Genomic DNA, 26,515 nt, shown 5'->3' on the forward strand with positions numbered 1-26,515 from the left:
GACAAACAGTTGCATTCACAATCACAGCGACAGGGCAATTTCATCCATCCATCCATTTTTTTTTTTGCCGCTTATCCTCACGAGGGTCGCGGGGCGTTCTGGAGCCTATCCCAGCTGTCTACTGGCAGGAGGCCGGGGTGCACCCTAAACTGGTCGCCAGCCAATCGCAGGGCACAGCAAGAGACAAAAAGCCACACTCACAATCACACTTAGGGGCAATTTCATCTCTCCATCAATTTTCTTTGCCGCTTATCCTCACAAGGGTCGCGGGGAGTGCTGGAGCCTATCCCAGCAGTCAAGGGGCAGGAGGCGAGGTACACCCTGAACTGGTCGCCGGGCAATCGCGGGGCATGTCGAAACAAACAGTCGCACTCGCAATCACACCTAGGGGCAATTTAGAGTGTCCAATTAATGTCGCATGGTTTTGGGATGTGGGAGAAAACCGGACTGCCCGGGGAAAACCCACTTGGGCATGGGGAGAACATGCAAACTCCACACAGGCCGTGTCCGGCATTGAACCCAGGTCCTCAGAACTGTGAGGCCAACGCTTTACCAGCTGAACCAGTGTGCATCCTCATTTATAAATATTATTGCAAATTGTATTTGGGCTGGTTTGAGGGTGCCCGGAAATAGCTTGGATGGGCTCCAGCAACCCTTGTGAGGATAAGCAGCTATATTTTGTGAAACAATTATAAACAGGCAAATTTCCCAAAAACAAAAAAAATATATTTGAACAGAAGTACACATACTAACCTTCAACAGAATAATTTCAAGTTTATTTCATTTTTGTTTCACATGGAGCCCATACAGAAAGAATACAGCATAATTCTGGAGAGTTTTGGATATTGTTCCATCTCTGACTTTATCATGATCATAAATACTAATATGTATACATCATACACAATAAACACGGCACTATCCAAAGGTGTAGAGTATCACAAGACGTCATTCACCACTAACAACAGAGTATATTTCATTGGAGCATATTTAGAAGAGCTACGGAGAGAAGAAAAGGATGTTTTGGAAAGAAAGAGCGAATCCAAAAGCGAGGCGTCGGACGAGGTGAAGTCCGCGTCGGAAGCAAAAACTACAAAGGGCGACGCGTCGGCAACCGCGTCAGACGCAACCGGCAGAGCCGTTGAATTATCTTTATTGCCTGAATTGTGCTTTGTGGAACTGTAGATGGTCCGCCGCCGTCCTCCAGCTTCTCCAATGAGATGAGGGGTGCCTCAGGGCAAGAGCGAGACGACGCCTGCGGTAATTTCACTCGCCGTTCGACGGGGGCGCGAGGAAGGAAGGATTTGCGAAGAAACGTCACCGCCGGTTTTTTTTGTTCGGACGACTTTCGAAAGGTCTTAAAACGTGGACTCGAGCTGATTTTCTTTCGCCGCGGGTCAAAGTTCACGTGAGGCGGGAACAAAATTACATGAACTTTATGAAACGCACAAACGGGATGAAATTCACTGACAAAATCTGGCCGAACGACAAGACGCAATCGGGAAAGTCAGAAATATCGGCAAGATAAATTGGAAACGGGGACGCTGGGGGGGTGGGGGGAACGACACACACCCAGAGAATTTAAGTGGGAAAAAAAAATCCATTTCAAAGCACTGCTAAAGGTCACCTTGCTATGCACATAATTACTAGTTATTAATTAAGGTGGATGCAGTGCGAAGACCCCCCCCCCTTGCAATTATTCATAGGCCAAACCTAACCTAACCCCTTTTTCAGCCCCCCCTCCCGCAAAATGTTGCATTTGTGATCATCCTGGTAAAAAAAAACAAACAAACCAACGTCCATTTGGTGGAGTTGTATAGATGCGATGCCACACCCGCCACGCCCGCCACGCCCGCTTTCCTCCCACTTCCGCATCTCCCGATTTTTGTGGGCGCCTTGAAAAACGCGGGTGGGGTGGGGCTCCCCTTTATAGTCCCGTTTCTAACGCCGTTTCCCCCCACCCCCACCGTAAAACGCCAATCAGAACATAACATGAAAAAGATGCCAGAAAAGACAAAATCATAACAATAATAATAATGTCAGCGTGAATACTGTACGGGAGAGGAGCTGAAGGGCAACGATCAAACGGGACACTCCAAGACCAGAACCCGAGTCAGTCCAGTTGAATAACTCTGTGCTCTACATTTGTTGTATAACAACTAATATGGAGTGCACAATTATTCAAGGGAGTACACAGAATCATGTATATGTATATGTATATATATATATATATATGTATACATACACATATACAAATCATATACATATATATATTAGCATTTTCATATTTACACAGCACAGACGATACATTCTCTCAAGTTAAATATTACTACAATGTTTTTAACCGCGCCCACCAATATTAAGTCTTTTTTTTTCTCCCCCCCCCATGACAAGATTTCGTCTGAAATGTTCGATGCATGTTTTGGTTTTTGTATTCAAGTTTTTTTGTGAATTTTTTTTTTTTTTCTCGCATAACCAAACAGACAATCCTCCATTGTCTTCTATAGTTAAATACATCACGAGAATAAACATCATGTTTACAGCCAAGACTCCGACCCCCCCTCCCTCCCTGACCCCGTCCCGATCCCTAAAGGTGTCGTCGACCCACTTTTGGCCTTTTTTCCCCCCCAGCCTATCCCGCGTCGAGCCCTCCCCCAACCCCGACTCACATGTACACAAACAGACTAACAGACGAGTGCAGAAATGCAGGCGGCGGTCGAGCGCCGGAATCCCAAGGTCACCCTGGGAAGAGGACGACAGGAAGTGGAGACGTCGTTAACCCGTTCGCGCACGATTCATAACCCAAATGAAAGACATTTTGCGGCGGATTGGTGAGGTGGCGGCCACCAGGCTGGAAAGGACGCGTTTGTCGGGTCCGAACGGTTTTCCTACGAGGGCGGCGTGCTCGCTAACGAAGGATGTTTGAAATTCAGCCATTTATGTCGCAAATATTATATGATATTATTATATATATATATTATTATTATTATTATTAGATGGCAGCAATTAACGTTTCTATTTTTTTGTGACATTTTTCTTTGTTAATGTGCCGCGAGATTTTTCATTTGGAATCTATGTGCCTTGGCTCCATCCATCCATTCGTCCATCTTATCCTCACAAGGGATGCGGGAGGGATGGAGTCTTATTCCAGTTGTCTTCAGCCAGGAGGCGAGGCTCACCCCGAATTGGTCGCCGGCCAGTCGGAGGGCGCGGGGAGACAAACAACCAGTCGCACTCACAATCACACCTATGGGCAATTTAGGGTCTGGGGTGTGGGAGGAAACCGGAGTGCCTGGAGAAAAGCCACGCAGGCACGGGGAGAACATGCGAACACCACGCAGGCGGGACCGTGATTTGAGCCCCGGCGTGGCGGTCTGAGCGCTCCCCTGTGCTGAAAAGTCTCCTCGGGATGAATGCGCATGCGTTACTAACGGGGGAACTCTGGGTACGTAGAAGACGCTTACTGGGAAATCTCCCGGTCTCATGGTTCCCCTTCTTCTACATAGAGGGCGATAAACATATGTTATATCCTAACCCTTAAAACAAAAGTTGCTAAAAAAAAAATATATATATATATACACATATATGTACGTTCGCTGCGTTCGTCTTTCTGAGACGTCCGTAGCGAACGTGAACACTCGGCGACAAATTGTGGAATGGCACATGTCGAAGCATTGGCGGGGATGTTTCAGACTGGCCGGAATTTTGACAAAATATATGCGCATGCGCGTTAATCACAAGAAGACTTTTCAGCACCGGGAGCGCTCAGACCGTCACACCGGCGCACAGAACTGTGAGGCTAAAACGCTCTCCTTGGCTTCAGAAAGATTGAAAATCACTGCTCTGCTCGGATCATATATGCTAATCAGTGAGGTCAACAACAGGAAGCAGAACTGGAGGTACCAGAAATGAAGATGTTGAGGTTCTCGCTAGGAACGGATAGGATTAGAAATGAGCTCATTAGAGGGAGGGACAGACAAAGTTGGATGTTTCGGAGACGAGATTCGAGAGAGAGCAGACTTGGATGGTTTGGACATGTCCAGAGGCCAGAGAGTGAGCAAATCGGTAGGAGGATTGGTAATGATGGAGCTACCAAGGAGGAGAGAGAACGACGTTGTGAGGGAAGGTGGCGTTAAGAGAGGAAGAAGCACGAGATGGACTTAGATGGAAAAAGATGACACGCTGTGGCGACCCCTAATCGGGACAAGCCGAAAGGAAAAGAAGAAGTGAGGTCAAACCAACATTCAAACACGACAGAAACAATGGATGCTAACTCACTGTAATTAAATTACTTCACGCACACAGAAAGGTTGGAGGCTGATTCGACAAAATAGCAGCATGTTTACGTTTGTGCTAGCACTAGCTCGCTGGGCTACATAACATTTTTTTGCGAGGTGTATTTAAAGTATCCGAACATACCTCAAGCAAGCCTCGAACGAAAGTCCTCTCCTCGGCACCGGTGACCACCACCACCACACATTTTCCTCCATTTTGTTCTTAAAATACAGTCGGCGCAAACCAGTCTTGTTGACATCATCACGGTAGCAGGTGTTAAATAGATAAGGTCCAAGTATCGTCCCAAAAAAAAATGGGATGCGGTGGTATTCAGAATAAAACTTTTTAATCCAGTCGTCTAACATTGTGCGAGTGCGAAAGAACAAATTTGTCCTGTGGTCGGATCAGGGTATTACATTTCTGTCTCAGATGTGTTGTCTGGCCCAAGTGGTTTCTTTTTAATTTTTTTAATAACTGTACTGGCCATCAGATAGTTACAGTTCTACGTCAACTGCCCAAACTGAAAGGCACGCACACGGTCAGTCAAATTTCGTTCTTTGAACTCGTTCAGGTACAATAGCGCCCACGGCCCTCATCAGGAGAAGAAAATGAATGGATTAAAATTGGTGCATTTATTGTGTCACAGACCATGTGGGGTTTTGTGTCTCGTGTCAACCGTCGAGACCTTCGAGTTCCCGGGAATTACAGTCTCACAGGATCTGAAGTGGGAGACGAACATGAAGTCCATCCTCAAAAAAGCCCAGCAAAGCTTGCGGCTTCTGAGGAAGGACGGCCCGTCACAAGAGCTGCTGAAAGAGTTCTACAGAGTGCTCATCCAATCAGGACTCTGTATAGTCACAGTCTGGTTTGGGGCCGCCACAAAAAAGGACAAACTTCAACGGACAATCAAAACCCTTGAACTAATTGTAGGCACCACTCTACCTACTGAGACTTGCATGGCACTCGAACTATGTCCAGAGCGGGCAGGATCCTTTCGGACCCTCCACATCCTGGCCACCAGCTCTTCCAGCTACCTTCCGTCGGGTAGGCGCTACCGATCAATGCGAGGCAAAACTAGCAGGCGGTTTTTTTTTTTTTTGTTTGTTTTACCTCTGGCAATTAAGTCATGAAATTCTTGATCAGCGAAGCGACTATTTCCTGCCTCGTGCTGTTGCTGAGACACAACCTCACATTCTGCTGGTCCAATCAGGATTAGGAACATATCCTGTAGACTATCGCACGATTTGTCACTTTAAACTACCCCCTTTGCACAATTGTCATTGCACCGGTCTCGCGCTAACAGGTCTTGGCACTCTGTCTAAGCTGAACAAAATGTGCGGGGTTGACGGACTCTAACTGGTCTAAATGCTAGCAGACTCTGGATCTTTGCGCAACTGTGACTCTCATAAGAATTTGTTCCCGATTAGTTGTTCTTCGTTCTCGTTAGTTAGTTAGTTAGTTTGTTCTTCTTCTCGGTACTCGACATGACCGCCGGAGACAAATTCCTTGTGTGTTACATACTCTCGGCCATTAAAGCCGATTCTGATCATCTCTTCGTTGTACTCAGTTCGGAGCTATCGTGCGTTTTGTGACAAGATCGCGATCACTCACCATCTTGCAGGCTCACATTTGATTGGAGTAGGAGGTGGGCTGCTGTTCGTAGCCCTGGCTGTAGCCGCCGTCCTCGTTGTAGCCCCCCTGCTGGCCATATTCGGGCTGGTAGCCCCCCTGGGAGCCGGCGTAGGGGTCCTGCTGACCGTAGCCGCCCTGGGCGAAGGAATCGGGGGCGGGCTGCTTTTCCTGCGACGGCATGTACGTTCCCGCGAAGGCCGCCATCCAGCCCGTCTCCTTGAAGACGAACCACAGGTTTCCTAACCACAGGATCAGGTTGATGAATCCAAACGCCTGAGGGTCACACGAGAAGCGAGACACCAGGTGACTAAAGTACTCTGGACTTAAGTCATACAGCTTGAATAAATGTTACCCGCTCTGTGCAAATACTTTTGTCTACTCTGTAAAACTTGAATGGCTTGCTAATTTAACTGCAATTTAGTCTTTTTTACATTATCTTTCCCTTTCTTTTATTACAGTCATAGTATTTTTTTTTTCTTTTAATTCTTTGAGGGGAAACTAGCAAAGTGAGAAATAAAATGTATGAGTCTTGAATATCCTCGTTCGTTTTAGAAGTACCGTATTTTCCGCACGATAAGGCGCACCTTCAGTGACTCGCCAATTTTAAGACTTTTTTCCCCCCATATATAAAGCGTATCGGATTATAAAGCGCACCGTCCACTTTTGAGAAAATGAAAGGCTTTTAGGTGCGCCCTATCGTACGGAAAATACGGTACATTTCTCTTCAAAATGTAAATTAAATAATTAATTAATTATTTTTATATTTTCTATTTTTAAAATTGTTTAAATTTTTTTTTTTGAATTTGTATTTTGAATTTAATTAATTCATTAATAATTAATTAATTTTTGAGGGTGGAGTTGATGTTCGTCTCCCGCTTCAGATCCTGTGAGACTGTAATTCCCAGGAACTTGAAGGTCTCGACGATTGACACAAGACGCAGACCCCCGCACATATTTAGGACAAAAAGTGTACTTGCAAGTTTAATTGATTTTTATTTTCTAAGAAACGAGCACATTCGAATCAGATCGACCTATAAGAGACAGAATTCGTGACCGACGATGAGATGCCAATCATGTACCGTGTGCTCCTGGGCATAAACCTGTAGCCTCGTGCTGACCAGTTATTCTGGGTTTCAGGAGCTTCGACGACTACGCTGCAATATCTACCACCGGAAACTAAAAACTGTGTCCATCCCCCGTTGGCTAACATTTGGGTATACCATTAGCAAACAGAAGCAAAACGAAGGGACCGTTGGCAGCAGAAAATATTCGGAGCCTCAATTCAGCTGTGAGTTTATCACCTCATTTCGATTTTTAGTTATTGGACATTTAAAAAAAAAAATGTACACCACAAAATTACAAAACACAACATTACAAATAAGTCATGCTCTCAAAATAGCAGCTGTGGCTAGCTAACGCTTGTTTATTAACAGTGCAAATGCGATCTTAGGCTTGTTAGCACTTAGTATTAGCATTACTTACTTAGTACTTACTTACTTACTTACTTAGTACTTATTAGTAGTATACTTTTAGTATTAGTATCTTAGTATTGTGAGTGCTGCTATTTTGAAGAAGCTAGCTAGCCAGCGTGCCACGGTAAAACTCTTCTAGTATAAAAGGGATAAAAATCATCCATTCTGCTTGACCTAAAAAAAAAAAAAAAAAAAGAAACGAGGATAAACTTGAACGCGGAAAAGCAAATAATATGCACGATGACGTCTCATAGGAATAACGTAGATAGAGATGAAAATGGACATAGCGACCAGGGTCAAGTCGACCCGAGTCCAAGAGTCAGTGACTCGAGTCCCGCGCGGTCTTGCGCATTCATCCGACTCACCACCGAAGTGTTGAGTCCGGAGACTTTGGGGTCGTAGACCTCGCGGCAGCGATTCTCTCGCTCGTCACAGGCCGTGATGAGGGTGATGACTCTCTCGGGGTCGGTGGCCGTCTTCACGTCGGACAAGCCTTTGGCCCACGCGCAAGACGACACCAGCCACATGAAGGCGAACACCGCCGTCACGACGAAGTCCTGACGGTCGACAAACATCACGTTGGAGACCGACAGCGTCGTTTTTTCTTCTCTTTTTCAATAACACGTAGGAATTTCCTGATCGATTTTGACCCGGCGCCAAGAATATCATCATGATAATCATTATTTTTCTTTTTAACCGGTTCACCGTTTGAATATTAGCCCATGCGCTCCACATTTTGTGTGCAAATTTGGTGGAAACCGCAAAAAAAATAAACACAATTATGGCATTTATGGCTTCACACTTTCAAGATTACCATTATTACCACGTTCTTTAAAGGTCAACTGACACGTACGGCGTGATTTTTTTCGCGTATTTTTTATTTTTTTTTTAAAAAGCAGCCGGAATGGAACCATCACGTCACGAGGTTGTCGTATATGGATATTAGTATCTGCCGCCATGAAAATCCTCTCGAGGCATTTGTTCTGGAGAAGAAGCAGGAAGTGACATTTTTTTCCAAACGTCGAGTGTTTTATACCATTTTTACCGGCGGGAAAGTAGCTGCTTTATCCTGCTCGTTAGCCAAAATGCCGGCTCGTTGCATTGCTGGATATTGCTCGAACTCTCGGGAGGATGGATTCACTCTTCACATTTTTCCAAAAGACCCGCTTCGTCGTGAAAAATGGATTTCACTGGTGCAAAAGACGAGAGCTTCCTGGGTTCTAAATGACAGATAGGTGTGTATAGAGCTACTAAAAAAAAAAAAAAAACAATAGTTGTGGGGGGTAAGTAATCTTCGCAGAAGTAACAAAAGATAAGTGTCATAATAACTTAATAAAGTAAGTAAGTCAGGGGTGCTACAAATGTGTCAATGTGCACGGCCGCGGCGTTGTCATCACCGCGGAGGTGGATCGGGTGGTCTGGCCGCATGCGGGAGGAGAAATGGGCTCTATCCCACCACCGCCCACCGGTGTGTCGCCCGGCATGGGTCCTCCTGAGTAGGCTAAATCCTGTCATGCATACTGTCGGGGAGTCTGTTGTTAGTTCGAAGTGATCCGCATATCATCTAAATATGGCTCGAAACGATAAGGTAATTTTGCACTCGATCGTGAGATGTTCTCTCCTTCGAAAAGAGCTTCGGTGTCAGAAGGGCCGTCGGAAAAATCGGAAAATCTCTGCTGTTCCTCTCCCATAGCGGGCGGCGCTACGTGTTTTCAAAGGCGAACGTGCCAGTGTGACGTCCGCTGATGACGTCGCAGGCAATATGGCCGCCACCGGGACGTCGAGTGAGACTTTCGCAACGTTGCGCTTTAATAAAACTCCCTCGGCTCACTTTTTCGGACTCGCATTGTCGTCAAAGTGATTAATATTATATGCGGTTTTCAAAACAATGTCTATTTTAAAATGTATATGCAGTTAGCATGTCAGTTGAGCTTTAAAGTGAGCCCGCGTCCATTTTTGTAGGCATGGGTCAAACTCCGCAAATTTTGTTGCGCCCGTTCAAAAGAATGATGAGATGAAAAATGCAACGTTTTCTGCATTTGGCGTCACTTAAGGAAAATGAATAACATTTCATGGTGAAAGAACGCCATTTAATTTGACTTGAACACGATGCAGGGGCGAAGGAGCGTCGACCCCCCTCCCCACCCGGGATGCGCAGAGCGGGCAGGACTCACAATCTGGGGCCCCTTGTTGTTCTCACGGTACTTCTCCAAGACAAAACAGTAGACCGAGAGGGCCGCCATGGAGTAGAGGAATGAGAAGACGCCGATGGTGACGAAGAATTCCGCCGAGGAAGAGTAGTCGCCGACCAGGAACAGACGCTCGGGGTTGCCCCCCTTACAGGTGGGGGCGTCAAAGTAGACCTGGTGCAGCCTGAGAAAGGACAAGAACGGAACTCGGACAAGATCTCAAGGGTGCCATATTTAGGACAGTCTGTCCAAATGTCTAATTTCACTTTTGGAATCTTGCAATATTCAAATGTATTGACAGTGAGTTCAACAAATCCTTCTGAATCTGGAAATCTTGCACGTTTTGATCAAATATGTGCAAAAAAACCCGACTTTGATTGCCGCTCTCACTCGCCAGTTTGTTGATGACTGTGGTTGCAGTTGTTTTGAACTTGAGTGTATCTCTGGTACAAATAATTTCGCAAAGTCGTTCTTCAAACTTTTTACACGCTAAAAAGAAATACTTAGCGGTCAACATAAGGTAGCGTAGTAGGTAATAATGTTCATCTCAACCAAGATTGCAGTTGCATTACTAAAAGGTATCCATCCATCCATTTTCTTAGCCGCTCATCCTCACGAGGGTCGCGGGAGTCCTGGAGAATATCCCGGCTGTGAACGAGCAGGAGGCAGGGTGCACCCTGAACTGGTCGCCAGCCAATCGCAGGGCACTTCGAGACAAACAGCCGCACTCAAAATCACACCTCGTGGCAAATGAGAGCGTCCAATTAATGTTGCATGTTTTTGGGGTGTGGGAGGAAACCAGAGTGCCCCCCGCAGAAAACCCACCCAGGCGCGGGCAGAACCTGCAAACTCCACACGGGCGGGTCCGGGATTCAACCCGGGACCTTAGAACTGTGAGTCCAATGCTTTACCGGGTGATTTCACCGTGCGCTCCCTTAAAGGTATATCCACCCACCCATTTTCTTTGCCGCTTATCCCTACAACGGTCACGGGGAGTGCTGGAGCCTGTCCCAGCTGGGAACGGGCAGGAGGCGGGGTAAAACCTTGAACTGGTCGCCAGCCAATCACAGGGCACATCGAGACAAACAACCATCCTCACAATTACGCCTAGTGGCAATTTAGAGCGTCCAATTAATGTTTTTGGGGTGTGGCCCACCCGGAGAAAACCCACGCAGGCACGGGGAGAACACGCAAACTCCACACACGCGATAGTATCGATATCTTCCCTGTGACCGACTGGCGACCAGTTCAGGGTGTAGTCTGCCATTCACCCGAAGCTAATTGGGATAGGCTCCGGCTCTCCTGTGACCCTTTGTGAGGATAAACGACTTGGATAATGGACGGATAACTGAAGGCTAGATCGTAAATAAAATACATTTGAAAACGAACTTTTGAAAGATTAAATGTCTCGAGCGTTCTGCTTTAGAAAAGGCTTGAATTACACCTCTAGGGATCATTTAAGGGTTATCTTAAAAGTTAAATACAACTAAACCGTACTTGGGCAGGAAGCTGGCGTACCACTCGTGCTACGAGTACCACACCTTGAGAATCACTGCCACAGTACTGGCCATATGATTCCCATACTGATCAACGATTTCAGATTTTTGGGTCTTGGGCCCGGTAGCACAGACTCTCCCCGCCAAAGTATTTGGAACCCGATCGACGACATCAACAACGGCGTACCTGAACGGATACTCAAATTCCACTTCGATGCCCAGGTCGCTCTCCGCCTGTTTTTTACACTCCACGCTCATCTTGAACATGCCGGAGTAACTTCCGCATGTGGAGAAGGCGAAGATGGCAAAGATCTGCGGGGGGGGACGACACAGAGAGAACATTCGGCGGCGGCTCAGAAAATGAGAGCAAAAATGCTACAAAGCAGGCCCGCGCGGCGCCACCTGTGAAGAAAAATGCTAATTTGACCCACGCTTATGCCTACATTTGTTTTGGTTTTCAGCAATTGCTTCGATTACTTTTTAGCCTTTAGCTATTGAGGGCCAGATTGGTCACGGTGCAAATTATTGCCAAACATTTGCATAATCAAACGGGTATATCACAACACAATCAACAGATTCTATATGCTGGGTCATGAAATTTCGCGTATCAAGCCACACTTTTCACTGGTTCAATTTTTAAAAGTATCGATCACTTCAGTCATTGTCCTTTGACAGCCACGTACGCGCTCGTGCGCCGTCGCTAATCTGCGCGGTCGAGCACAGAAAAATCACGCGTGTAAAATTTGTTACGAGTAGAAATCCATAGATATTGAAAGACGTCGCTTAATTTGCGTAGTCGTGACCATTGTTCCCTCGAAGCTGCGCAACTGCGCAATTGCGCACTTGTCGCACACTCCCAGCGCGCGTGAAAACCGATCCAGCGCAGTGAACCACAGCCCGATGTCTTTTTTTTTTTTAAAAAAACACGGAAGCACGCGGTCTCTTAATGAGCTGCTGCTCAGCCTACCTCTACTTCCTTGTTTACCTGACCCCGCCACCCTCCGCTCTTAAAGCGGTACACTCAGAATTACACACACCCGCAACTTTATATCTGGAGGTGTGACTGACCACACCTGTACATTTTTCAAATGTGAGTGATAAAGTAACACTGCAATACTGATGCTACTCAACGCTTGCCAATGGTGTTTCCAAAAAAAATCTGTTTGCATTTAGCTCGTGAACTTTAAGACAAAGTTACAAGGTTGTTTTGAGTCAGCAACTTGTAATTCTCTTGATATCAGGTTAAGTTTGGCAGTTAAGGTAAAACACGAGGGGCATTAAACAGCTTCGAACCTCTTTTAGTTTAGCAGCATGGGGGCGGCCCCAAATGCAGGACTCCGAGGCAAGGGCATGATCTTAAGAATGGTTTTATTTCAGGAAGAGGTCGTGCACAGCTAAGCAGTCCAAAAAGGTGGAAGCACAAAAAAACGCGTGGGAAAAAGTCAATTATCCTGAAACAAGGTCTGAAGTACGAGGCAAAGCTTGGAAGCCAGAAGCGCAAAAACGCGAGGCTACGGGCGAGGTCCAAAAACGTGAAACGAGGTCCAATGACCATGAGGCAAACTAAGAAACGTGGTCAAACTAAAACGGCACAGACTCGATGTGACAAAAGATTGCTCTACACTACGCACAGTAGTGGAGTATCCCATAATGCTGTGACACACGTGCAACGAACTGGCAAACGCCGATGTCACATTTACCACTGAAGTACTCGGTCAATTAGAGTCCCGAATGCAACACGGTTGCGACAGCTGTCTGAGGTGGCACCGCCCACAGCGGTGCCCTGGCCACGCCCCTCACAGGAAGCACCGCCCACAACAGTGGCCAGGCCGTGCCCATGTCAAAACCGTTGCCCGGCGCTCGTATCGCAAAGTTTCGCTCCCACGTCAAAGAAAAAATGAAAACGGGGGGAAAAAAAAGCTTGAAAACCTTTTTTAAGTCTTAATGCGGAACTCTTACTTGTTCTGATATGTTTTCGATGCGCCCCCACGGACACATCGCTAGGGTTAGCTTAGCGGTAGGCGCGGAGAGCGACGCGACACTGACGCAAAGATCGCAGACGCGCGACAGATTAGACGAGGCCGCCTATTTTTACCGGGGCCGCGCTACGTTGCGAGCCAGAGCCGATTGAACGGGAAATCCGGCTATTAATCTGAGTGAGGCGCACGACCATCTGTCACCAAATACTCCACACACACGACGTGCTTCACACGATTGGCTCGGGTGAATTACAACAAATTTCATATTTCTCTTCTCACTGTTTAAAAAAAAAAAAAAAAAAAAAAAGCCATTGAAAAGGGTTTAACACGCAAACAAAGGAACAGCTGTCATTTGGACTTTTTGCTTTAACTTGCAAGGAAAACATATACGACATAAGCGGTGAAGGCAACTCAACGCTCAAGTTTGGCAAAAAGTGACAATTTAAAAGAAAAAACAAAAAAAACTTGAAGCAGTTTAATGTCAAGATAAAACGAAAATAATTGCACGTGGCGGATTGAAAACAACCACAGAGCATGGCCAAGACGTCTGCTAGCATAATGCTAACACGTAGACTAGGAGTGTGCAGGGGAGGCGCGTCTTATTATTATTTTTTTTTTTACAATGACCAATAATGAAATAGAATGACCAAGTCACAAACATCTACCCGTTACAAAAAATGCAAAACGTGATTATTTTAACGTATATACAAAAATGCAAAACATATTATCATAACGTATATTGAGGATTCTTTATGTGTAAATGTAAGTTTGTGTGCCTCGCATCATCGCACGAGCCAATATTGCACAACGCCACATCCATTTTTCTTCGCCGCTTATCCTCACGAGGGTCGCAGGGAGTGCCGGAGCCTTTTGCAGCTGACAACGCGCAGGAGGCGGGGTACACCCCGAACTGGTCGCCAGCCAATCGCAAGGCGCATTGAGACAAACAGCCGCACTCACAATCACACCTACGGGCAATTTAGAGTGTCCAATTAATGTTGCATGTTTTTTGGGATGTGGGAGGACACCCGAGCGCCCACCCGAAGGAAACCCACACAGGCACGGGGAGAACAAACTCCACACATGCGGGTCCGGGATTGAACCCGGGACCTCAGAACTGTGAGGCGAACGCTTTACCAGCTGATCCGCCGTGCTGCACAACACAACAAAATTAACCATAATCATTTTTTGTAAAATGTAGTCTAAGTTGACGTTGATGATCACTAAACCTTCGGGTCAGGACCTGGTTCGGTCTTGCGGGGTTGAAAAAAAACGAACCAAACATCCAACATGGCCGTGACGGGCAATCCGCTGATTGGCTGTCCTGTTTTTTTTTTTTTTTGTTTGTTTGATTTTTAAATCTCTTGATGGCTTTATTTCTTTATTTCATTCGCGCTGTATTTGTAAAATGGAGGGGGGGGTTGGGGGGGATTTGCCGGTTAAGGGATTACCACGGCAACAGGTAATACTTTCAAACAAGCGTGCAAGAGTAACGGCACAGCACGCACGAGCGAATCGGATCACGCCGCTCGAGCCGTCTGCGGCTCGGTTGCCGTATGTAACGCGACAACGGACAGTGGAATGTAAACGGGGGGGGGAGGGCTGAAAATTTTATAGTGATGCATTCCAAAAAGAGGGTGGGGGGGGGGGGCGCCGGGATGAGAGAGGCGATGGTGCTCGCCGCCATGGCAACGCTGCTGGCGGCGCCACAAAGCGAGAGGCTGCTTCTAGCCGCGGCGGCACGTTGGACGGATGTCAGCTCGACCGTGGTGAGAAAATACAAAAAAAAAAAAAAAAAAAAGTAAAAAAAAAATCCATCTGCCGGTTATTGCTTTTCTCACACGTTATATGCCGATTCAAAGTCGATCAAAAAAATTAAAAGAATGTGAAGGTGGAGGTCGTTTTTGCGGAGCTCCAAATTTGCAAGTTGCAAGAAAATAAAATAAAATAAAAAACAGTCCACTGCACAAGTGGCAGAGGCAAATTCCTCGCGTGTTGTTACATATTTGGACATTGAAGCTGATTCTATGGAAGTAAATAATTGCTGCTAGGATTTGAATTTAAAGTGATCGCATTTTCAATTGTTGTATTTCAGTGTAACTTTTCAATGTTAACAATTCACCATCTGTGCTACAAGGCAGGGTTACTTCAGGTCAGAACCGAACAGCCAGCCAATCGCAGTTACGCTTTCTTAGTCACGTGACGAAGTGACGACTTTCAACTAGTTAGCCTAAACCGTTCCCAACACCAAGCAACGGATACTCTGGTTCTCTGGTTATCCCATTAATATATGCGTACGTGCAGCTGCCTAAATCTGTCCGACTTCCACTGGGTTGGTATTTCTCCCGCTCATAATTGTCGTGATTCACCAACCGAATCTTTATCTTCTACTGAAAAGCTGTGCTGATCCCAGATCTAAAAACGACCCAATGCTGCTGCTTGCAGGGATCTCTGAGGCATCCATCCATTGATTTTCTACCGCTTTTCCGGGTCGGGTCGCGGGGGAAGCAGCTTCAGCAGGGATTCCCAGACTTCCCTTTCCCCAGCCACTTCTTCCAGCTCTTCCGGAGGGATCCCGAGGCCTTCCCGAGCTAGCCGAGAGACCATACTCTCTCCATCGTGTCCTGGGTCGTCCTCGGGGTTTCTTTCCGGGCGGACACACCCGGAACACCTCACCAGGGAGGCGTCCGGATCAGATGCCCCAGCCGCCTCATCTGGCTCCTCTCAATGCGGAGGAGCAGTGGCTCCACACTGAGCCCCTCCCTGACGACCTAGCTTCTCACCCGGACACCCTGCGGAGGAAACTCATTTCGCCCGCTTGGATCCAGAATCTTGGTCCTTCGGGTCACATCTCTGACTCAATAAAGTGGATCGCAATCCTGAAATTCACAGACGAGCTGGGCCCGACCCTCGTCCACGCGTACCCGACGAAAACAAACAACGTCGGTTTTGAACACACGGCCTGATTCCGGTTGACAAATACAAACGTCCATGGCAATCGTTTTCATGTCATGTCATTATCCAAGCCGCTTACCCTCACAAGGGTCGCGGGAAAGCCGGAGCCTATCCCAGCTAGCTTCGGGCGAAAGGCGGACTACGCCCTGAACTGGTCGCCAGTCAGTCACAGGGCAGATATCGACACCATCGCTGAGCGGGAATCGATCCGACGCTGCCCGCAACAAAGCCAGGCGTGTGCACCACTACACCAACAGTGACTCTTGGCAATAATTGTGTTGATGATCAATTCATTGACGTGCTTTTGATTGCTGAGCACCTGTGCACAAAGTACACACCGCGACAGACTAAAGCAGGAACATGAAGCAACCAACCAAAGACCGGATACACGACCAAAACCCAAACGGCGGCCGGGCAGTCACAAGCCGTTCCCAAAGTGCGCACGCGGCTGAGCTTCGCGTCGGCTTCAGTTTGGGAACTCGGGCGTCTTCCTCCGTCCGTCAAATCGCTGCTTAGTCAGCGCCGTTTCCCCCGGCGACAGGAAGAAGGCGGTCGGCGGGGAACGCGCGCAGGAAGCCGTTGCGCAAACTCGCCCTCAGACACGTTTGCAAGGCGCTCGTCTTTCGCGCGTGGACGATGACGACGTGCCTCGGGGGGGGGGGGGGGGTTCTTTGCCGCACTCGTTGTCAACATATTCTCAAACTGTTGAACGCGTTGCAAAAACAGACAAGAACAGAGATTGAAAATCAGTTTTCTTGTAAATGCATCTTGATGTCAATCATACTGTACACTGCCACCTTCTGGTCGGGACAGGGAACGAGCCCTGCAGCCAAAACCCAAAGCTGCTTGCAAACGAAGCTCCTCGCTTCACTTCCATATAGTTGCTTGGCACCGTGACGCCACCAGATGGAGCCAAAGCAATACAGCGGGGCCTTTGCGATACAAGAGAAATTTGTTCCGTGACCATTCTTTCTTTCGGCTTGTCCCTTTCGGGGTCGCCACAGCGTGTCATCTCAGATGAACGCACATATGTTTGGCACAATTTTTACGCCGGATGCCCTTCCTGACGCAACCCTTCTCAGGGAGTGGAGGCCCCAGTGGGATACGAACCCACAACCCCTGCTTTACCAAACCAGTGCTCTAAACCACTGAGCTACAGGGCCTCTCTTGTTCCGTGACCATGCAATTCAAAATTTTTGCCTCACTGGAACGAATGGAAATACCGTTAATCTGTTCCAGTCCCCCCCCCCACAAAAAAAGAACATTTTTGTGATTTGACAAAATAGCAGCTGTGTGTGTGTTTTGCCTCAGAACTGCGAGGCCAACGCTTTCCAGCTGCGCCACGGATGGACATATTTATAAATATTAGACCTGGCTTTGGCCTGAGAACAAAAAAAGTGAAGAGGTGATGGTAGGAGAGATACATTTTTCTGGGCACTTCCTCCGATATTTTTCCCTTTTGTAGTCCGGCTTGAGTCGCCCGTCCCGTCCCGGCGCCGCACGTGGTGGCCATATTCATCCCGAAAGAGCAGCAACTCCTCCTCCTCCTCCTCCGCCCCCGGCCGACGATTCGCACGCTGCCGATTGGCTGTCGGGCCGCGGCGAGGCGCTGGCACGCTCACGCGGCTCCGGGGAAAGACCACGACGTCATGACGACGGAGGCACGACAACAGAGGCGTGCGTGCGCCGCGGCCGGAGCCAAAGTCGGAGGTGTCCGGACGACGGCTCCTCGTGGACATTTTTTTTTTTTTTTCATTTCTTAGAAGCCCACAGCATTTAATATCACTCACGGTTCATACTGTATGTATGCGAGGACATTACAATCACTTAATTGCTCCATCTTTGTCTTCAGCAGTTGGACATCAGAAGCTCGCTTTGTACTCAAATTTGGGCTTCCATCACTGAGCTCTTCTTCGTCTTCTTCTTTTCCTTCCGGCTTGTCCCGTTAGGGGTCGCCACAACGTGTCATCTTTTTCCACGTAAGCCCATCTCGTGCATCTTCCTCTCTCACACCCCAACTGTCCTCATGTCCTCCCTCACAACATCCATCCACCTTCTCTTCAGTCTTCCTTTTGGTTTCTCTTCCTTGGCAGCTCCATCCTTACCATCGTCCTACCAATTTGCTCACTCTATCACCTCTGGACATGTCCGAACCATCCAAGTCTGCTCTCTCTCGAATCTTGTCTCCAAAACATCCAACTTTGGCTGTCCCATTAATGAGCTCATTTCTAATCCTATCCAACGGGTTCACCTCAACATCTTCATTTCCGCCACCTCCAGTTCTGCTTCCTGTCGTCTCCCCAGTCCCACCGTCTCTCATCCGGCCTCACCACTGTTTTATGGACTTTGCCCTTCATCCTAGTGGAGAGTCTTCTGTCACATAGAACACCAGACACCTTCTGCCAACTGTTCCACCCTGCTTGGACCCGCTTCTTCACTTCCTTACCACACTCTCCATTGCTCTGTAATATTGACCCTAAATATTTGAAGTCATCCACCCTCGCCATGTCCTCTCCCTGGAGCCTCACTCTTCCCCCTCCTCCCCTCTCATTCACGCACATTTATTCTGTTTTACTTCGGCTAATCTTCATTCCTCTCCTTTCCAGTGCGTGCCTCCATCTTTCTAACTGTTCCTCCGCCTGCTCCCTGCTTTCGCTGCATATCACAATATCACCTGCGAACATCCTGGTCCAAGGGAATTCCAGTCTAACCTCATCTGTCAGCCTATCCGTCACTAATGCAAACAGGAAGGGGCTCAGCGCGGATCCCTGATGCACTCCCACCTTCATTTTAAATTCTTCTGTTACGGCTACGGCACACCTCACCGCTGTTCTGCTGCCCTGATATATTTCCTGTGCTATTCTAACATATTTCTCCGCCACACCAGATTTCCGCATGCAGTACCACAGGGAGAGAGCAGAAATATGAAATACTGCCTTTCACGGTAGTCACGCAACTGCACATTATTCATTGTTTTGTTAAATCTGTGAACGGTCCTAACATGTGCTTCCTTCCTCATGCATAAAGGGAAATAAAAACCCTCAAGTACAAAATCCCGAGGGTGGGGGGGGGGGTTGTCACATTGCATGCATGAAGGGCTTCGTTCAAGTCATTAATTTTATGCGATTTTCAGAATGTGATGAGCACAACACATCTTTGCTCTCATGATTTTTTTTTTTCCCAGTCTGCTCAGATAATTACCAGAACTGTTCTTTCCTTCGTGCAAAAGAATGAAACGTCTACATCGGACCCCGAAGGCTCGTCGGTGTGAGCACGCGTTGCGGAGCCGACGCATCGTGAGCGTTCGCCCACCCCCGACGAGATGCTGCAGAACCACAGCTGCGTTTGTTAATTGCCGTTCCGACATCCACCCCCCCCCCCTTCTCCACAAAACATAAATGACTTCATCCTCACATCGGCGGAGCACCCGGCAAAAACAGAGCGCCGCAGTTTTCTGGCTTCATCGTGCGGCGGCGGTGGGGGGGGGGGGGGGGGGTTGCGCTCATCAAACAGGAAGTGAAATGAAGCGTCAACACAGAGGTCACGTCCTACAGCATCGGAGCGTAACGTCCTACGCAGTCAAAGACCGGCTCCGTCCACGCTTGCGCACGCCAAGCGTCACTACAAAAGCGATAGCGATGCTAAGCAACGGCTGGGGAAACAAATGTGACATTTTTTATCATCATATTTGTAAAGAGTAGGTGCCAGAGGACTTTGGAGTGACAGGAAAAACAACTGGCTACCGCTGAATGGAACTGAAAATAATGACAAAAACTTGTAGACACGAATCATGTTTTAAAAAAACGGTGGAGGGAGCCATCACGGCTCACGGAGTGGGTGTGCTTCATTCCCGCAGGGCCTGGACAACTTATTGTCATCAGTGCGAAAGTTGATACGGATTCTGATGTGGCCAACAGGTGAAGGCTCGAAAGAGGGATGGCCGTTGCAGCAAGGCAAAAGTCCAAAACAGTCACGAGCCGTCAATGCGGGGGGAGGACCCAAATGCAGGACTCCGAGGCAAAGGCATAATGTCCAGTGGCTTTTATTTCAGAAGCACTGTCCCCACCCGGTGACCCGGTGCAAACTCAACGAACTGGCAAATGCCCGTGACGATAACTCCGACATTAATACACGGTCAATTAACGTGCTGAATGCGCAACAGCTGTGACGAGCGCCAGAGGTGGCACCGCCCACAGCGGTGACCAGGCCACGCCCCTTCCTGGAAGTGCTCCAGCCCCGCTCATGACAAAATCACAGAAGCAAAAGCAACAACAGAAGGGCAAAATCCGTGTTCTGGAGTGGCCCAGTCACAACCCAGACCTCAACCCCATTGAGACACTGTGACGTGACCTCGAGAGAGTTATGGTCAATAAAAATATGAAAGCGTATATTGTTTTGTTTTGTTTTTTTTGTTTATTCTTGTGTTTCAGATTAGGATTAGATGACGTTTGAGAAATGGAAGACGATCGAAAGGCTGAGGATCCTTTTTCCCAAAACGTGGACGGCTAAGAAAATATCTTGCTCTATGTTTTGAGTAATCTCGCAAAGTCCAAAGTCCTCTCGTGGACAAGAACAGTTATCAATTTCAGCATCTGTGTCATTAATCCCAGCAACAGAAAAGTCAATTCATTAGCCAGCCTCTCCACCTGAATTGCCGCCACGTCTATTTGTTCATAAACTTGCCCCTTGAAACATCAATTATGGATAAATTATGGCTTTTAAGCAATTTGCCTCATTAAACATCTTTTTGACCGGAAAAAAAAATAAAAAATCTTCCGTCAGGCCGTTTATGCCGTTTTCTCAATTTTTGAAAATTGATAAACCAAGAGTCATATCTATAAAAATGCAAATGTAATATAACCTCACACATTCACAGTGTCACCAAGTTGCAGATTTTTGGGAGAAACCAATCACCCGTTAAAAAAATGCCCCACTTTTTCCCCCCATCAAAATGATTGATTGGATGATTATCAATTATTCGTGCAGTTTTGCCCTTGCTAGCAATAGCGGGGGTCCGCTACCTCAATATTTCAAAACCGGAACCGAGCACACCACTAACCAGTTTCATTACATGAATACCGTTTCAAAGCATTAACATTAAAAATCAATATTTTACCCATGATTCGAAAGATGCATCCTGCCAGATGCAAAAACTCTCCGCAACAACCCAGGCTGAATGTAGCTACTCCCCGACATACCGAAATTCTCTCTTAGTCGCGATGTATCACTTTAACGTGCTTCTGTGGCAGCAATTACTGCGTCTGAGCGCATTTGGGAAAACGCACAAAAGGGCAAAATGGGTCACGTCCGTGTCTAATTGAGCTCAAATCAGAGAGAAAGGCGGCGATGACTTACCCATTGGAGGACTTTTATAAATCCAAGCGGTTGCTTGATTATTGTGAACTGCCCCTGGGCCACCAACTGTCAAACACACAAAGCAAAAGATAAAGCCAATTTAGTGACATAACGCATTTTCGCATTTGTAGCATCATAGCTCAATGCTGCTTCGCCATGTTTGCTTTGGAGACCGCGCTTCACGATTAGACCGGAAACAGACGGGAGGCCGGTGTAAAAACTCGATTGTTGCGGTCAGAACCGGGACTGCGGCAGTCTGAATGAGCCGCAGCTGCTCAACGCCAGTCCGAAGACCATTACAATAGTCAAGTCTACTGGAGATAAAAGCCTCCTGGTCTGGTTGGAACACTGAAAGCCAAGTCAATCTGGATATTTTGTTCAGATAGTACGAGGGTAAAAATCTTTGAACATTTTGCACAGCGAACCTTGGCAACTTTGTTCTCCGACCCTCAAATGTATGTATTTCTTTCGGCTTGTCCCGTTAGGGGTCGCCACGGCGTGTCATCTCGGATGAACGCTCATATTTGCTTGGCACAACAACCCGGGGAGAGAGCCGGAGCCTACACCAGCTAACTTGGGGTGAAAGGCAGACGGCACCCCGAACTGGTCGCCAGCCAGTCGCGGGGCGGACATCGACACCGTCACTGAGCGGGAATCGGTCCCAGGCTGTCTCCACCGAGGGCAGTCGTGTGTACCACTACACTATCAGTGGCAATCCACAACCATCAAAGAATTGCACCAATTTGATACCCGAGTATGACGTGGGGTCGCGCGCTGGTTAGCATGTCAGTACAGTTTGGTTGTATTGAACTTTGATGTTAACATTTCAACATTTTTAAAATTGACTTTCATGTCACTTTTCTGTGTAAAATTTTATCCATCCATCTATGATCTGGGCCGCTTATCCTCACAAGGGGATTGCGGGAGTGCTGGAGCCTATCCCAGCTATCTCCGGGTAGGAGGCGGTGTATACACCCTTGAACTGTTCGCCAGCCAATCCCCAGTGAAACTGTTTATATGACTCTTTATTAAAGTAATTTTTACATTTCCTAAATTTTAAGCCTAGTGTTAATGTTCGGACTGTGAATAACAGTACAGTGGCTTACAGAACATGATACATAATTTTCAAGAATAACTCTTCTGTCTGTTTGTTTTTGATGAATACTTGGTGTAGCATATTTCATTTCAATGTCAGTCGCGGTGGTCGAGCGGTTCCTCGAAACACGAATGACTTGAAGTAAGAGTTTGGGTTTTTTTTTTTTTCGAGATCCCCGCTATTGTTCGGCCCAATTCTTTGCTTTGAGGTAAGAGCAAAAACTTGACACGCGAGCACTCTATGGTGGCGGTGAACTCGGCTGCTTTCACAACACGCAGCAGTCTGGTAAAAACTGATCCATTTTTTTCCAAAAACAGACTTTGAAGTCCTGTCCCATGTTACATTTACTCCAAAACTAAACATGAAATTAAGAGATTTACATATTTTCTATTGGAAACAGCCAGAAATCTTAGCCTTTAAATCCACCATCTCGATGCTTCAGCGCCCCAAAATGTGAACATAAAAAGTGACGCAACACATGTAGACAGACATCTTAACACTACTAACCGGCATATATTCTTTACAACTTTCTTTCGGCTTGTCCCGTTAGGGGTCGCCACGGCGTGTCACCTCAGATGGACGCTCATATTTGTCTGGCGCAGTTTTTGGGGCCCCTCCGAGCATATATTCTTTATGCTATGCAAAAAAAATAATATTATTTTACTGAATCGCATCGGGTATGTTCAGAAATTCGGTTATTCCACTGACTGAAGAGGAAGACCAGCTGGTGCTTCAGACGCGAGGAGGAGGTGTTAACAGGAAGACGCACTCACACGGTGGCAGCGTCAAATTGCATTTCCGAACCCTGCGCTGTACGATTGTATTGCACTGCTCCCCCTGGCGGCCACACAACGAATTGTTGCATCAACCGTTTCACACTTTACATCCTATGTAATCTTTTTAATACGCTCTGCGTGTAGAAAGTACAACATAATAGACTGCTATTTGACCTGTTAAAATAAAATACGTGATACAAATTCAGGCGGCACGGTGGTTCAGCGGGTAAAGCGTTGGCCTCACAGTTCTGAGATCCCGGGTTCAATCCCGGACCCGCCTGTATGGAGTTTGCATGTTCTCCCCGTGAGTGCGTGGGTTTTTCTCCAGGCCTTCCGGTTTCCTCCCACATCCCCAAAACATGCAATATTAACTGGACACTCTAAATTGTCCCTAGGTGTGATTGTGAGGACGGCTGTTTGTCTCTATGTGCCCTGCGATTGGCTGTCCACCGCTTCAGGGTGTACCGTTGACAGCTGGGATAGGCTCCAGCAGTCCCCCGTGACCCTTGTGAGGATAAGCGGCTAAGAAAATGGATGGACGGATGATCAACGTTCATGTTTGGGGCGTAACGGATTAATGGCACTTGCGTTCATATCAATGGGAGAGGGTGATTTGAGATGTAGCTGGTACTTGGAGTGGAAAGTTTGAAAAGCACAACCGTAGGAATTGGATGGATGAGTCCCCCCCAAAAAATCATATTCCGCGCGCCGTGGCTGCGTGGTTGCGTGCGTGTGTCTTGTCAATTAGACAAAGCGGATTAACGGTCGCGGCAGCCATTTGAAGGCCGCGTTTACGAGAAGCCGGCAAAGACCACATTGGTCACTGTGTGGCCGGTGGGGGGGGGGGGGGGGGGTCGTCGGTTGCATTTGTGCGCAGGTGAATGCGACACCGCAGAACGGGGCGCAGCGTGATTCGGTAAATGGCCGCGCGGTCGAGCCCGGAGAAGATGGAGGCGATCACGACGGATGCCTCTCGGGTCGCCATCTCCCGGGAAATCCTCACTCTTCGCTCATCAAAACACAAAACGAAGGACCCACACTGCGGCTCGATGCAGTGAAGGGGGGGGGGCACGGGGGGGGGGGGGCTTCGCTACAAAAAAAAAAAAAATGAACCTTAGCTTGTTGTCTTAGCAACTGTCGGGCTAATTGAGGGAGGGGGGCAGTGGCAAATCAACGCGCGTAGTCGTGGGGGGGGGGGGCGTTGAATATCTAGTCTGTGGACATCCTTCACACCTTTTTTTTTTTTTGGGGGGGGGGGGGGACAAATAGTCGACGGGCCCGCTCGTTGGTCGCGTTCACTGCAGCAGCAGCGGCGGCAGCACGCGAAAAAAATGATTTAAAAAAATGATGACAATCGTCGCATTATAACATTGCGCCATAATCTCACGTGTACATCATACAATGGGACGCGCTGGAAGTTGTTGGTGTTGGTTTTTTTTTTTAATTAGCATTCGATGCAGCATTTTCGACGCACGATCGAGAAGAAACAATCATTCCTTTTGTAAAATCAAATCAAATAATGATAAAGCACAACCCCCCCACCCCCACGCAACAAAACAAAGGGGCTTATGATCCACTCATAAAATCCCCCCCAAAAAAAGAGGAAATTGCAAAAGGCTTACCTGGTTGACGACATCCATGTCGGCCGCTTTACTCGCTGATAAGAGGATGAGAGGGGCGGGGGGGGGGGGGCGGAGGCGGCTCACCCGGAACAGCCCGGGGAGGGAGACGCTCGAGGAGGAAGAGCCGGGCGCTTGCGTCACGAGCCGGGGAGAGGAAGCTGCGCGCCGTCCTGCCTCGTGACGTCACGAGGCGCTCGCCCAATCGCAGCGAGGCTTTTATTGCTTTGATGACCCCCCCCCCCTTGGAGGGAGGGAGAAGAGAGGAGACCACCGGCAGCATTGGCATTAAAACAAATATCACAATTGATTTAATTGTAATAACCGATGGAATTATTGATCCTAAAAGGATTCAATAGCAACGGAATTACCTGACATATTTTCAAAATGGGGAAAACATGTTTTTTTTAATTTCAGCGTGACAAAAAAAAAATCTCTAAACTACAGTCTCCCTATAGCTTTGCATGCAATCGTGTGCTAATGCTAATGCTAACGGGAGCGCCATCGTGTACCGCTGACAAAAAAGTCGAGCATTAATGCGCTTCGACCTTTTTTTAGGGTTGTCCGTTGCCACGACACCGAAATGATGGCTTCGAAACTAAGCGATCCGTTCCAGGAGGCCGGTCGAAAAGTGAAACGTTCGGAAAACCGAAGCGCATTTTCCCATTACAATGAATGGAAAATGAAATAATGCGTTCCAAGCCTTAAAAAAAAAAAAAAACGCTTTTTTGAAGCGCTTTTTTTTTTTAGATTTTCCTGATAAAAAACTGCATAGTAGAAATACATGTAGTGTATCTCGATATAAGTTCTGAAACAATCCCGTGGCAAAAATCCAAAATAAACACAGTGGAATCATCGTTCCAGGAGGCCGGTTGAAAAGTGAAACGTTCGAAAAACCGAAGCGCATTTTCCCATTACAATGAATGGAAAATGAAATAATGCGTTCCAAGCCTAAAAAAAAAATCACTTTTTTAAAGCGTTTTTTTTTTTTTTTTAGATTTTCGTGATAAAAAAAAACTGCATAGTAGAAATACATGCACTATATCTCGATATAAGTTCTGAAATGATCCCGTGGCAAAAATCCAAAATAAACACAGTGGAATCATTGATGGCATAATAGAACTTCAAATATTTGTATTTTTATTAACAACGAATGAACTAAAATTAAATACTTTGAGCCAATCCCCAGCTTATTTGCATATTTTGGGGGTTGGGGGGGGCAATGTGACAAAACAGTCTCGTGAAAACAACCAAATATTCTTTTGAAAGCGAGGAAACATTCACCTTTGTCATTGTATTTGTATTGACTTTGCAATATTTGAATGTTTACACCAAACTTTCGATTTGTGCCCCCAGCAAGAAGACACGTGACTCCTTCAAGGAAATTTGTCTTTGCCGTGGTGCATTTTAGAGTTATCCTGAAATTTCACCTGAAAACCCAAATCCATAATGTCGCGTTTCCAGTCTAAACTATGTTGCACGCCCGTCGTCAAGTACAGTACAAAATGATAGTTCATTGCAAAAAAAACAAAAAAATAAAAAATAAAACAACTTGCTGTTGTGTTGTTCATGAAAGTCTTTGTTGGGTGCCGCTGTCATGGCTGAAAGTCCGCAAGGGGTGGGCAAACATTTGCAAATTGATGTTTGAAACGGACAGGTGGGGAGGGGTGATGA

The 26,515-nt window shown here is 47.1% G+C and overlaps 1 protein-coding gene across 3 annotated transcripts; it reads right to left on the reverse strand.

Annotated features, from left to right (window-relative positions):
• Positions 1 to 382: 382 nt before the first annotated feature.
• Positions 383 to 24,917, reverse strand: sypb (synaptophysin b). 3 transcript variants are annotated; one of them, XM_061846271.1, is made up of 7 exons: positions 24,845 to 24,917; positions 21,351 to 21,416; positions 11,249 to 11,373; positions 9,551 to 9,749; positions 7,742 to 7,933; positions 5,900 to 6,177; positions 383 to 2,739 (listed from the first exon to the last, which is right to left on the reverse strand). In XM_061846271.1, the coding sequence occupies exons 1-7, from the start codon at positions 24,860 to 24,862 to the stop codon at positions 2,682 to 2,684; spliced, it is 936 nt and encodes a 311-aa protein (XP_061702255.1). In that variant the 5' UTR covers positions 24,863 to 24,917; the 3' UTR covers positions 383 to 2,681. The 3 variants fall into 3 exon arrangements, with proteins under 3 accessions (XP_061702255.1, XP_061702270.1, XP_061702264.1); XM_061846286.1 differs by having other exon boundaries at positions 5,884 to 6,177; XM_061846280.1 differs by lacking the exon at positions 24,845 to 24,917 and adding an exon at positions 22,954 to 22,974.
• Positions 24,918 to 26,515: the final 1,598 nt, after the last annotated feature.

Source organism: Syngnathoides biaculeatus, chromosome 2 (assembly GCF_019802595.1).
Source record: "Syngnathoides biaculeatus isolate LvHL_M chromosome 2, ASM1980259v1, whole genome shotgun sequence".
NCBI classification, from domain to species: domain Eukaryota; kingdom Metazoa; phylum Chordata; class Actinopteri; order Syngnathiformes; family Syngnathidae; genus Syngnathoides; species Syngnathoides biaculeatus.

Bases quoted from the DNA above. Each gene is read 5' to 3' on its own strand.
- sypb (XM_061846271.1), bottom strand. The intron at 9,750-11,248 runs GTACGCCGTTGT...GTCCTTTCTCAG, and splicing joins GAATTTGAGTATCCGTTCAG to GCTGCACCAGGTCTACTTTG. The intron at 2,740-5,899 runs GTGAGCCTGCAA...TCCTCTTCCCAG, and splicing joins ACCTCCTACTCCAATCAAAT to GGTGACCTTGGGATTCCGGC.